The 14736-nt window shown below is 32.3% G+C and overlaps 2 protein-coding genes across 2 annotated transcripts; both read left to right on the top strand.

Annotated features, from left to right (window-relative positions):
* Positions 1-2710: 2710 nt before the first annotated feature.
* TRIADDRAFT_53542 (uncharacterized protein) lies at positions 2711-6164 on the top strand (the record flags this gene model as incomplete). The annotated part of the gene is made up of 8 exons (XM_002109985.1): positions 2711-2732; positions 3007-3135; positions 3432-3647; positions 3839-4484; positions 4586-5252; positions 5368-5441; positions 5526-5982; positions 6066-6164. The coding sequence occupies 8 exons, from the start codon at positions 2711-2713 to the stop codon at positions 6162-6164; spliced, it is 2310 nt and encodes a 769-aa protein (XP_002110021.1).
* A 282-nt stretch (positions 6165-6446) lies between these two features.
* On the top strand, positions 6447-8655 carry TRIADDRAFT_53541 (uncharacterized protein; the record flags this gene model as incomplete). The annotated part of the gene is made up of 7 exons (XM_002109984.1): positions 6447-6698; positions 6811-6891; positions 6978-7130; positions 7268-7401; positions 7481-7565; positions 7989-8027; positions 8626-8655. 7 exons carry the CDS (start codon positions 6447-6449, stop codon positions 8653-8655), a joined length of 774 nt encoding a protein of 257 aa, XP_002110020.1.
* Positions 8656-14736: the final 6081 nt, after the last annotated feature.

Genomic DNA, 14736 nt, shown 5'->3' with positions numbered 1-14736 from the left:
TGTACACTGTACAGTACAGTAGACCGGAACCAGACCATCCAGTCTTGTTAGTCATTTATTGATTGATTGATTTACTGTATATACAGTAGACAGTAGAGTTAACAGCACTGAGAAATTGGCTGCAGACTTACAGTGTCAAAAGAGACTCAAATCAAGCGTTACTCTGCTTCTGTGTAGTAGTAATGTACTGTACAGTACAGTACTAGAACGATGTTGCTGTTTGAAATGACACAAACTTGTTATCCATGGCGTGTCTAGTAAGTAAGACTGGTATGAGTAATCACCAGGTTTTGGACTGAGCAGAACGGAGTCGCTGAAATAGAGCGTTGTCACTTTACTTTCTTTCCCACCAAAAATGAAAAATCAGATCACAGTCAAAGGCGGACGTGGTGGTGAAGATCGCTACAGTACTGTAGATGAAACGGTAAGATACCACAATGTACAGTACTGTACCTGGAAGTTAGCACTCTTCCGTACTGTAGCAAATTTGTATTACAGTACTGTACAGTACACTTATTTAGAAGACCAGGACAGGACAGCTAGAAATCTACAGTACTGTACATTACAGTACAGTACGGAGCTGTCACGGTACTGTACTGTACTGTACTGTACAGTAGATGCAACGGTAAGATAGCACAATGTACAGTACATTACAGTACAGTACTGTACTGTATGTACACTTAAGACCAGGACAGGACTGCTAGAAATCTACAGTACTGTACAGTACAGGACTGGGAAGTTAGCACTCTTCTGTACTGTACACTGTACTGTACAGTACTGTATGACAGGACAAAGTCATGTGACTTCTGCTCTAGCGCAATACAGTGTACAGTACAGTGTACAGTACAGTATACTGTAAGTAAAGTACTGTACAGTAAAGAAGAAAATGGACTTTTAAACTACAGTACTGTACACTGTACAGTAGTCACGCTACGGCGTACTGTACTGACTTCAGTACGAACTCAAGTTGTGCTGTACGGTATACTGTACCTCAACTCAAAATTGGACTGCAAACGAACGTTGCCTTTCGCTTTTGAATTTTTGCAAGGCCAGCCAAGTCAAGTTAGCCTAACCGTAGGATCCAATCTGATTTCCCTTTACTGACCTCTCTGGTTATGTGGATCCCTTGTCAGCCTTAACCTTCAACACTGCTGTCGAAAATTAACAGTCATTTCCCATTATTGGGGTAAGCACTTGATATAGGCAATAGGATGGATAGGTGAAAATGATGTATTATTCAGTCAATTCGGTGTCATGCCAATGCAAGCAAAGGGCAAACATTGTTTGCAAAGCTACCGGTGCTCTGATAATACTATTAATTCATCAATTATTATTTGAAGATGTCAATAGCTTGACGATCGTAAAATAGAAACATGGACAAAATGTCTAAAACTATCCATTTCAATCCTTGTAGTGCAATAACCGTCATGATGATACTATTTCCATTTTCCATTTTACGTTATGCTGTACGTAGATTGAGATCCATCCTTTCACAGATAAACTGCCCAATCTGTTCCTATGCTATGTACCTGACACGTATACCCTTACAGTAATCAACCTGAATCCAGTTATACTAAATTAATCAATTACTTTCATTTTCAATAACCGGTAACTTATACAATATTCTATTAACTGATATGCAGTGCTGTACGACTGGATTATGGTGCAAATTAGTAATGGATTACTATCAATTTACATCAAGCTTGATCAGATAATTTAATGACCAATGGACGACGTATACTTGTATTTTGTTTTCGTTTGCAGGATTGGACTGCAGTAGCTAAATCAATTTCAAAATAAAGTTGGCACAGGCTGTAAGATAGAATAGACACGCATATACACTTGTATTTTCTTTTCATTTGCACGACTTGACTACAGTACCTAAATCTAATTAAAAATATCAAGTTGGCACAATTTAGACGCGTTTATACTGTACTTGTATTTTGTTTTCATTTGCAGACTGCAGTACCTAAATCAATTTCAAAATAAAGTTGACACAGGCTTTAAGATACTATAGATACGCATATACACTTGTATTTTCTTTTCATTTGCACGACTTGACTACAGTACTTAAATCTAATTAAAACTATAAAGTTGGCACAATTTAGACGCGTTTATACTGTACTTGTATTTTGTTTTCATTTGCAGACTGCAGTACCTAAATCAATTTCAAAATAAAGTTGGCACAGGCTATAAGATACAATAGATACGCATATACACTTGTATTTTCTTTTCATTTGCACGACTTGACTACAGTACCTAAATCAAATTAAAACTATAAAGTTGGCACAATTTAGACGCGTTTATACTGTACTTGTATTTTGTTTTCATTTGCAGACTGCAGTACCTAAATCAAATTAAAAAAGTAAAGTTGACACAGGCTATAAAATAAAATACCCTTGCACCATCTATACGAGCTACCTATCTAGTTCGTAAGGTAGACTTGAGCTAAAAATTCAAGGTTTAAAATTGACCATTTAGACTAATATGTAAATAGTGTCATACAATTTCTATCAAATGATCAAAATTTCGATGTCTTCTCAAAATTATTGACACTCTAAATGATGTCATACACTCGCGTGATCATATTTACTTTGCAATAAACGTAAATGGTTGTATTTTCTCAGCTATAATATAGATATTTGTATAAAAAGTTGGTCTACAAGTGTATTGGTTAAAACAAGAAGGGTTGCAGTAGTAATAAGAATTTATGGATCTCATACCAAATCTTGGTAGGTGTCTAACAATTTCAATCTTCATAAGATAGATAAACTTAAGGGCATTACAATAGCAACATGAATTGCACAGTAATTATACAGTTGGTATTATGATATCCTCGACTGATATTGCTTGAATAGGATAAAAGGAAAAAATATGATATTATTTAAAATGAAATTAATTTCAATATTTTACAACTGTTGATACGGATTGTCGCAATTCAGATAATTCCTAAAATAATTAGATAGCATGCACATAACTTAGCCATATTATGATAAACTATTTTAGATTACATCGATGTGACTAATCAACTGTTGAAACGTTGTGGATCCAAAATAAGAATTCAACATTTAGCTGAATGCACAGTGGAAGTCTTTGCGGATATATATCGTGGCCTTTTTCATAGATTACCGCCAGGTTAGCCCTGAGTTATTAGGAAAACCAATATACATACACGACAATATGTTAAAAGGATATCATATGCAATATAGTCAGAGTATTAAAATAAACTATAGAACTACACGTGATATTTTACACTAATTTTTGCTATGCTTGTAGCACTTTATACTCAGTGATACATGATAGTACAAATTAGATGTGAGAAAAATATTACTAACGTGTAATACAACCTATTAAACTATATGAATTCAGCGGATAAGATTACGTAGTGTCATTCAACACATCTAAACGTCACTTCATAATCTCTGCAATAGATTATATTCAGTACCCTTCAGGATTACAAGATCGCATTCATAACTGCCAATTGCTTATCGATTCATTGGCGAAAGATATCTTAAAAACTGATTTATCACATATTTCCGGTGAAGAAATCGCTAGAGGTAGCCTAACTCGCGTACAGTTTCTTCTCGAAATATATTTTGGACTTAAAGAATGTTACTTAGATTGGAAAAAACCTCACAGTATCGAAGGTTAGCGCAAGTTGAAACTATTTTTTCACTGTTATTACTATAAAGATACCATACTATCAATAAATTTCTTCTCTTGTATAATTGATTAGTGAGTAAAGCTAAGATTTTATACTTGTAGACATAAAAATATCTATACCCTTAACCTATTACTACATTATAACAATCCGTTATCAATAAATGATAATTTATAGGTATAGATTTTGATAGTGATACCGAAAGTGTAGACTCTAATGGCTTGGATGATATTGGAAAATCGATCATTAAGACCGTTATAGAACAGGAATTAGAAAACGACAGTAGTGACTTTGAAAAAGAAAATATCAATCAGAAGCTTATTTCAAGAGATTTTATGAATGATAATGTCCGGTCTAATAGTTCGGATACATCAAAGGCAGCAAGCAGTAAGTTTCACACAAAAATCTTTCGTAAACATTATCTCCGCGAAAGTGTGACATCCGATCAAGACTCCAGCGATTCTGACTCAACATACGATTTAATTGCCCAGGTGGCTGTAGCCAACGATGCCATTTCATCTACAGATAGTTTAAATGATGATGATTTAAGACAGGAGGTTGATAATGTGACAACTCCTAAGCTAGACATAGCACATCACAAAGTAAATAGGAAGAAAATTAATAAAATATCAGGAGATTACGATGATAAAGCCAGAAAATTGGATGATTTTCAGGTCCTTGACGAATATTATAGCTTGTTATCATCACAGAATGATTCAGATTTAATTTTACAATCAAGCTTATCCAGTCATTCATTAACTCCAGAAAGCTCTGAAAGTAATTCTCTTGATGAAAAAATCGAAACAGCTATAAATATTCAAAGGTAGGGTAACTAATTTTATCTACTTAAAAACACTTTTTAATTTATTTACCTATTTATTTATTCTGAATCCTTAATTATTACTTAATAATATTCTTTATAAGGGAAAACTGGAGTAAATCTATTGAAAATAAATACGACAATGCCAATCCAGTGGGTGCTAAATTAGGAGGGTTAATGGATGGTGACAAATCTTGTGAAAAGGGTTCTATCAGTAATCGTATAAGTAATAATAAGTCCTTTGGAGATGATGAAAGATTGACACGATTGGACAATACAGACGGGAATAAAGTAGAAAAAGCGTCATATACCTCAGTGATTTCTCATCATACTGGAGATAAAACTGATAGGCAGCATGAGTATCGGCAAACTGTGATTGACAGCCAGTTAGCCAAGAATAAGAACGACTACAGCGACATGCTACTAACAGAAACTAAGCCGCCACCAGAAACGAAAGAGTTAAAAGATTATCAGTCCAAAAATGCTAATTCTGGTGACGAAGTTCAACGTAACAGTATCTTCGAATCGAGTAGTGAATTAAGCTCTAAGAATCATGACTCGTCGCATTTAAATACGACTGACAACAATCGATATAAGAAATTGGCAACAGCGGACACTAAGCTTTATAAAACTGAAAACTATCGTAATGCATTAATTGAAAAGAATGACTCGAAGAAAAGATATCAAAATTTAGAAATCGACATTAAAGATCTTAAGAATAATATAACGAATATTTCTGAAAAAGCATCATGTAGTGACGATTATTCAGAGGTTATTTACTAAAATGTGTTATTTTCTAGATATGTGGTATATCAAGGCTGAAAGTATCAATTCAGCAAATCAATCTTAATTGCTAAGTCATTCTATCCTTTTTATATTTCTTTAGACAAATCCAAATGAAGTTGGCAACAATGCAGAATTGAATCAAGACAAATATGCTCAATTAAAGGAAACTTTAAGGTATCGGCTATTCTTAATGTACTTTTAGTACGCTATTTAGGTTTCCAAATATAGGTTGACGTTAATGTGCTTTATTTGTTTTAGAAACTTACGAGAGCAAAGATCTACATTTCCTAGTCAACCTATTTCTACAGAGGAGCCTTTAGTAGATTCCTATAGTAGAAACCCATCTGTAAGATTTGCTGACTACGTAAGAGATCGTAGTTTGGAAGAATTCGATGGAAGCTTGAGTAATGAAGAGAAATATTTCTCCAACACTAATAACACTAAAATTGTTGATCGAAAGTATCGTTATGATGAGGTAAAGAGTGGTCCTACTCGTAAGCAAAGTAAAAGAAGGGATATTAATGATGAGACCGCAAAAGATTTGATACAGAAAATAAGGAATAGGAATGTGTTACAAACTAAGGAAGTCCAGCGGCAGTTAGAGAGAGAAAAGCAGATAGAAAGATTATGTCTTGAACTGCTAAAGTCTTCTTATCAGCATGAGCTGGAAGATTTATCATTAGAAAGAAAAGAAGAAATTACTGCAACGAAGAAGGTATATTACTACAATATTTTTTGAAGAGTTACTTAATTGCTTGTTAATTCTCTTAAATTTTTATTCTGTATCATGAATTGTAGGTAGCATTTAAAAATAAAAACGATAAGAACAAGAAGAAGCAGAAACATCACCCAAAAAGTACATCATTACAATGCAACATTAAAAATTTTCTGTTATAATTATTAATATTTTACTTGACATTAATAAATCAGATTTTTAATGAAACATGGACAGGATAGTAAATTTAACGAAGATACAAATTGTATGTATTTGATGTCTATATTCTGTATCTTTACTTAAGGCAAAGGGACTCTAGTCTCTCGTCAAAATCTGACACCAAGTACTGAAACTATTTATACAAGCAAAGCTTCTGTCTATCCAAGCTCACTCGGCGGCCGTCAAGGGAAATTCCGGAAGGAGAAATTAAACGGTATTTATAGTAGATTAATATAGTAGCCATAATGACGGATGAATTATTTAACTTGGTATCTGATCTCTGCTATGCTTTCTTATCTCTTAATTGCTTTGACTGTATGGGATTAGTATCGTTGCCTGATAAAAAAGTAATGTCAAGAGTCGAAAGCGAACTCCCTCATTCATCAGTATCCTCGAACACTAAGAAGGTATTGAGGGAGAAGCAACTTCACCATTACAACTTTCAATTAGAGAGTGAGCGTGAATTAAAAGGGGGCTATATGCATCCGGAAACTAGAGTAAGAGAGATATATCAAAGCTAGTAATTTAATAAATGTTAAGTTATTTGTTTCTGTGATGAGTGCACTCGAATCGACACTTATGATAATTTATCACTCATGTGATTCATAGGCTCAGATAATAGAAGCGCAGAAGAAACAGCAAGCGATGGTTAATATTATGAAGAAAGACATCCGCCTTAATCGTAGACTGGTAAATAGTTCATAAGCAATCTTTTCTTTTGAATAAATATCTATAGGTTGTGCAAATCTAATCTAGAAATTATGATTAAAAATTAGCGCGATTATAAGGAAAGGTGTCGTAGTGAACAAGCAATGAAATCACAAATTCATAACAATCGGATATCATCAGCTCTTGCTCGTCGTTACTACCAGGACTATGTTGTAAATCATAGAGCAAAAATGCAAAAAAGAAGAACAAAAGAAGAAAAGGTATTATTCTATGCATTACTGTAGCCAATGCTAATTCGCGTTCCTGTAATGTCATTCTCTTTTCAAATGATTATCCTAGCTCTTATGAACTAACTGAAAAATTGGATATTTTACTACATTACTTTCGCTTCACACAGATATTTAAAGATACATTTGAAGAAGCTTTGAAGATACAGAAAGAATATCTTCAATATATGACAAAGTATACGAAAGAGCAAAGGGAAATTCATGCGAAGCAACGAAGGAATGAATTGGAATCTCTCGAAAATTAGTAATACTTGTGATTACATGATAGTATTCATTTCATTGCTGTAATTATTAAATTATGCCTCTGTTCTAATGTTACGTAGTTATCGTGATCAATTTGCTATGCTATCAGAGAAAGTTTCTCGCCAAAAGGATGAATTAAAAATCAAAGAGAAGGAGCACAATAGAGTAAGTCTTAGTTTAAATATTCAGTATTGAATCGGTTATTTTTAAAATACGATATTATCATTACTTTGATATTTAATGATTGAAACTTTGCCATGTGTTGCTTTAGCTTGTAGATGACATGCGTAGAAAGTTGAAAAGTAAATTAAAAAGTGAAATTGAAGAACTTCAAGATGTTATAACCAGAGACTCTGAGAGTACACATTATAGACAACTTGACGGAGAGAGATTATTGCAGCTGTTACACCATGCGCAATATTATTAAATCTACCGATTCATGCGAAATGAGATGCTATTTACTCTGCTTGTACGTGGCTTTCAAGGGAAATAGCTTAATTTCTCTTTCTAATATAAGTACTGGGTATGAGCTACTATTTCTGCTATAGTATTAATTGTAAAATATTTATTTCTATATTTGCATTTTAGTCAATCTTAGTTCATGTAGTCGCATTAGAGATGATTGCCGTAAGGACATTACTGTTATACTATAAATATTCAAGTTATTTAAAGCTATTTTGACTACAGTACTTGCAAATTACAATGGTACAATGGTAATTAACGTTTAAATATCTGGGGCACTTGTTACAGTATTGAAAGACTATCGAAGTTACTACTTGGACTAATACCTATATCAATGCTCAACAAATTTTATTATCTCGATATACCACCGTACTCTGTAAAATCATATATGAAATATCCGTACAACTATATTGAAAATTTTTAAACAGCCATTTATATGTGGCTGGATATAAAATTGTGTTATAATTTTTATAAATACGAGTATCAAAACGAACATTTTTCTAGTTCAAGTTGTTGTGCGCTAATTGAAATTTTAAATCGGTACTTTATATATGACTCACTCACACAACATAGTTGTATACGTGTTCAAGGCACATTAAGTATTGTTATTACTATACCTGTACTTTTCATCTCAATAATAATACGTGGTCGTATAGTTATTTTATTGATATTGATCTTAATTTATAAATACTTGCAGGTATGATGCAATAACGAAGCAAACGAGTATCATTAAATATGTAATGTTTTGTATATTGATTTCCAGGAGGCCTTTGCCAATCTACGTAAAAAATAAATATTGCATTTAATAAATTTAAGTGTATTTTACTCTCCGGCTACAATTATTGTACTGTACGTTGAATCTCATTCTATATTAAGTTATATCCGGCTATAATCTATGTTTTCGTCGTTTAATTCAAACATAAGACTGAATTTCATATTAAAATTATTCAACTTAGTCACCTATATTGTAATAATCAATAATATAAATTCGTTTGCCAAACTTACGTTAACTTGTGATTTAGTTATGCCTCACCAGCAACACCACTAGAATAGTTAGGAAGGATAGTGCTATAAATATCACCAAATGATTCTCGGCGTTGCTGGGGTATTTGATTACCGGATACGCGTTTAAGTATATCCTCCAGCTGAAAGTTTAAATGTCTTATTCTACAACGAACAATATGTTCCGATACAACAGTATTAAGTAAGGACTTATCTATCATTAACCTGTGGTCCAAGTAATCCAGATATGGGCAATAGATTTACATCAATAAGTACATTATTAGTATAAATATTAACTTACTGCTGCTTTTGGGCTTCTAACTTATGATGAATCTTTTTAAATTTTTCATGGTCTTGGCTATTATCATTAGTTCGAACTTTTATTATGCGCCCATTTATAAATGAATGAACCTGTATAGGTATAAATTATCATCTTTAGGGTCAGATATTAAGTCCACTTTTACCCATGTTAATAGAAATACCTTAATTAACAACTTAGGCAAAAACTAAAGGAAGTTTTTTTACCTTATATGCAGTTGTATTTGGATAAATTACAGTATTGGAGGAGTACAGTCTTCTCCTGAAGTATAATGGCATGGATCTTTCTAAATCATCCAGAAACTCAACTTGATTTTGCAGTCTTCGTAAGCTTGCATTCTGTTTTATTTCTTCGATATCTCCTATCGCTAAACCAGTCTAATTTAAAATGTGATAAAACTAGTTAAGTAGACTCCAATGCATTATTACATTATAACAAAAACTCTTGAAATTTTATAAATGTAACGCCGATCCTGGCCTAATTTACTGTTTAGTGGTAACAGATGTGTCATAATTATAACAGCAATATACTTGAAGTTGACGTATGCAACTCGATTTTTTGACTAATTTAAAATTTACCTACGAAATAAGTTGCAATTACGTTCATGCTTAAATTTATATCATAACCGAACTTTAAGCAATGAAGCTGAGCTAGTCTTAATAATTATCAAATGAAACCATGATCTGAGTAGCTTTATTTTTAATTTCTAAATAGATTGATAGGACTTTTTACGCCTATTTTGATGGCTAAAGTAATATTTTAACTCTGTATATAACTTAATTTCCAATATTAGAGCTATTAGTAACTCCGACTATGACTGATAACGCTTCAGTTAACATAAGTGTGACATTCATTAATTAATGCATCATCAATATTATAATTTTGTTGTGTGATGAATCATATGTTGACACCTAGCTACTAATTAACTAATATTAAATGTCATAGAAAGTGTGTTGTGATTCTGGCTATAATAAGTATGTAGACTGGGTTATTAATTAATTACTGTTTTTGCACCAACGAAGTTGGTGAGGATATATAAAGTCTCAAAGTTCTTAATTGAGAGTTAGTTACGTTAGTCGATGACAGATGGTTATCAGTTGCTAGTCGTAATTGTAAGTTGTGCGTTCAATCGGACATTTTAATAAAATAGCTTCTAGAATAAAGTTTTGATCCTTAACGTGAGTAATCTATCGTCTAAGACTCGAATCTAAGTTTGGTTGATTAAAGAGTGCTTAGAGTTAGTTGCTTAGATAGTTAAGTCTACTTTAGAGGAAAGAATCCCGTTTAATTCTTGTGTTACAATCTCGGTTGTGATCATAAGGTAAGCGGCTGAACCCTCAATTTAATATTTATCCATAGAGTAAGCGACAACTCTTTATGCTTAAATTAACATAATTCGACGTTATAAATTACTTTGATGCTTTAAATCTAACTTTGTCTTCAAGGCAGACTATGGCTGCGTTCATCACTAAATTAAGTTGTGCACTTAACTCTATAATTAAAAGTTTAATCATTTATATTTATATAGAAAACAGACTATGGATGCGTTAACCTACCATAAGATTTGTTAGCAGGATTGGCATTAGGAATATGAATAAGATAGTAAATGACAGGACTAGTATATTATGGGGATAAGCAATCGTCTGATTGGAGATTGGAGTAACAAATACGTCCATGTAATCAATTTCTCCAACCATCATATCGATAACTTTTATAAATGACAGTCCGATTGTACTAAATGCGGCCTATTTAAATAATAATATTTATAGGAGGTAATTGTTGAGAAATGTTTTCAAAAAGGATCAGCACAATCTTTATGTACATATGAATGCTAATCTGTTATGTTTTATATCTTACCTCAGTGCCTGCTGCAATATAAAATACAAATCCAAACGCAATAATAAAGATTATGATAACGGGTACTAGCTACGATAGAAGTCCATTAATTAAAAAAATATACTGTTAGTAGTTGCATTTAGATAATACATTGCCATTGGTTATACTAGCACCAATCAAAAGAAAGAAGTACGATAATGATGTTATGACATCACTTAATAATTGTAATTTCATACTTGCATAAAGTCAGACCGGTAGAGACTATTTTTTATATTTTGACTTACCATCAGAAATGTCCCTATTACTGATTTCAACATGAGCACGTAAATTCCAAAAAAGTTGATTCTGATACGGTATAGTGACGCAAAAGAAGATTAGTACATAAAATTGCTAAATTGACGAGAAAATGCCATAATGGGCCAATCTATATTAGGAATATGATAACATGAAACACTAGTAGGCTCAATAGTATAGTACTATTTTCTTTTATAAACGTTGGCACCAGATCAATATTCGTTACCTTTCGCTAAATAGTAAGAGGTTAATCCAAGCTAGAAATATGGCTATACTGCCTATCAACCATTGATCTTGATCTGGTTTAGTACCAAAAGGGAACATGAAAATGAAAGCTGTCGTATAAAGTGACATCTCGACGTAATTTGAAAACGATGTGAAGTAGCTGAATCCCTATAACAGGTGATATTAAAAGGATAGAATATAAGTATTATCAGTTTCTACACACTTAGTAACGGATATAACCAACCACATTGTGAAAACAGAATATCCTTCTCATTTAATAGCTAGCTAGGGTTTAACATAATTTACCTTATGAGCCATTTCGGATATTTCCTTAGCGAAATTAATTAATCCAAAGATTATAACGATTAATTGTATCATTATCATACCAGATGATAGTCTTGTACTAGAAATCTGCAGGAGAATATAGATTTAAATTGGTAACAATGCTAAGTGTATCACTTATTATTGAACACCTAAGACCCTTCAAATTTTGTCAGAGTTCTGAAGCGGAAGAAAATAGAAACTGCTATCCTGTACAGTAGCATTAACGATATGAATATTTCACACTCCATCATAGTCAGTCTGTTATTGTACCATTAAGCTTGCGAAGAAGAAATAAATGACATAGCAGTTATAGTTTCAAAAGTACTGATTTATAAAGATATCACAGTAACTGTTATTGCTAGGCTAATAAGATGAACTACTAAAACAGTATAGATGATCAATTCGTTAATACTACACTTTGAACCTTAGCTAATGCTTGTATTACGATTATTATACGTGATATGTGGCATTTAATCAATATAGCACATATGATAGCTAGTCCTAAAGAAATCTAAATACCACTTCTTGATTGTAGGAGTATAAATATCATTTTGATTTGCAACCGGAATATTGAAGTAATTTCGCTGAATATTACATACGCGTATGATTTATAGCATATGATTTCAATGGCATATTTAATCGTCAAGGCTAAAAGTGTTCGATAAATCACTTACTGTTGCGGTTGAATCGATTGAACTATCAGTTACTACTATTGTTAAATTACTATCCGAAGTAGATAGCTCTGGAGTCGTTGGATAAACTGTGCTTGCAGCTGTTTTTTGTTTATTTCCTCCCAATGCGTTAGTAAAGTTATTATTAGGCGTATTGTATGATAATTCCATAACATAAATGGTGAAAAATGTTAAGAAAACGATATAGAATGCCAGATTTAAATAAAATACATATAATCCATAGCGTCGCCTATAATCCAAATAATCATAACAGATAGTACATTAGGCACTTTATACAGTGCAGGATAATTTTCTGGCATGTATGAGATGAAATATGCGGAAAACAATGTAAATACCGAATTTCAATAAAATTGTAACAGATAGCATTTTTGGCCTCATGTATACTGTAAATAGCTTTTCTAGATTACTTGATAGCGTGATCTTTACACTATTTACGAAAAATTTCTTGAGACTGGTCAGGCTATTATATTAATTCCTCAAACATATTTTTAAATGTGTTATCAGTGTTACTATGAACAATAACTAATTTTCCGTTCTCATTTCATAAAATTAAAAAAAACGATGACAGTAATGAACACAAAGTCTAAATTATACATAGAATCTCACCATTTGCAATCAATTAAAGCTCTTGATAATTCATGCCCAATTAATTCAAGTCGTTGATGTTGTAGCATAGTCTATCATCAACATAAAATATAGAAATGTTCTGGATAGTATACAAGTTGTTAAAATTATGGTATTATCTCTATCACGATTGCAAACCGAACAATTTGAGTTGATCTTATAAATTGCAACACAACGTTAAGATTAACCTTTTTAACTGTCATATATTAAATGATATCGTTAAATTAATATTTGAGCAATAATCGTAAATCTACTAGTAAACGGTAAGCATTCGAAGGGACAGATTATAAAAAGTCAATTTTAAGATATTTTCAAGAATGCTTGAATATCAATTAAATTTGAATCATTAATCAGAGATTAGAATATATCATCGAATTATGGAGTTAAAGGTTAGAACATCGAGGGTATATTATAAACTTTCAAAATGGTCTACATTAGTCTCTACTAGTCTCAACAATATTAAATTCTTAATAAGTAATAACAGCAGATATGGTCATGTATAGTTATGAAAGTTCCAGTTGGTGAAACTAACCTTTAAGGAGTTATAGTCTTGAGGTTTCTTCATACCATGCTCCTTGGCATTTAGCTCAAATTGAGGTCCGGGATCAAGTAAGGTAAAATCATATTCAATCTAATAAATTATAATGAGTTAAGACCTCAACAAGGATATAAACTATGTTGTCACGATCTTAGTAACAAGAGACCATATTATCGTTATTCAATATCAGTTTATTATATTTACGCTATAGTCCTCGCGATTTTTATTCTTGCAAGATCTTTCAATGCAGTTTTGCATTACTTGCTACATTATCAAACAGGAATTAACCAATTATAAAAATTTATAGCAAATTGAATTGTCAGGAGACTAAAGTAAAGATAGGATATCGATGAATATGGAGAAAAGTCTATCTGCTAACCAGAGCGACATCAGGCAATTTTGCAATTATTTTCTGCATTGGTGTCTGGGAATATCGCCCACCTTCAAGCATGATCTGGCGTCCTCTAACAAAAATAACGCGATGAATAAAGCCTTATTATATGAGATTGTCTATATTAATCATTAAAATAAATTAGAATTGATTGATGTAGTTTAGCTCATTAGGCCATTCCGATATCTTACTCTTTTTCCTTGACTATAATGGATACAATTTCTTCATGATTGCGCTCGATCGCAATATCAAGGCATGATTTATTCTCTTCATCTCGCCCCAGTAAGCTACTTCCTCGTTTAATAAGTATTTTAGCTATTTCTGTATGCCCATGAAATGCTGCAATATGTAGCGCTGTTTGCTAAAATCCATTAAAGAGTATTTATAAATTAAATACTACGCCCGCCTTTGGTATTGTTTATTTATTGATTGATTTATTACTATGATTGGATTGCATACAACTAAATATTGAACTACTGCATCATCGATTGTAAAGGTATGATACCTAGGAGATTAGACTATATGTATTGAGTTCCTGTGAAAATTAAGACTTAGGGAAGGAAGGAATATGGTAAACTAAAAATTTGTGGTCAACATATATTCAACGGTCCAGTTCGCTCCTAAGACTA

Source organism: Trichoplax adhaerens, genomic scaffold (genome assembly GCF_000150275.1).
Source record: "Trichoplax adhaerens TRIADscaffold_2 genomic scaffold, whole genome shotgun sequence".
Classification (NCBI taxonomy): Eukaryota; Metazoa; Placozoa; class Uniplacotomia; order Trichoplacea; family Trichoplacidae; genus Trichoplax; species Trichoplax adhaerens.
The sequence above is the reverse complement of the archived record's forward strand: the minus strand, read 5'-3'. Positions and strand labels throughout refer to the sequence as shown.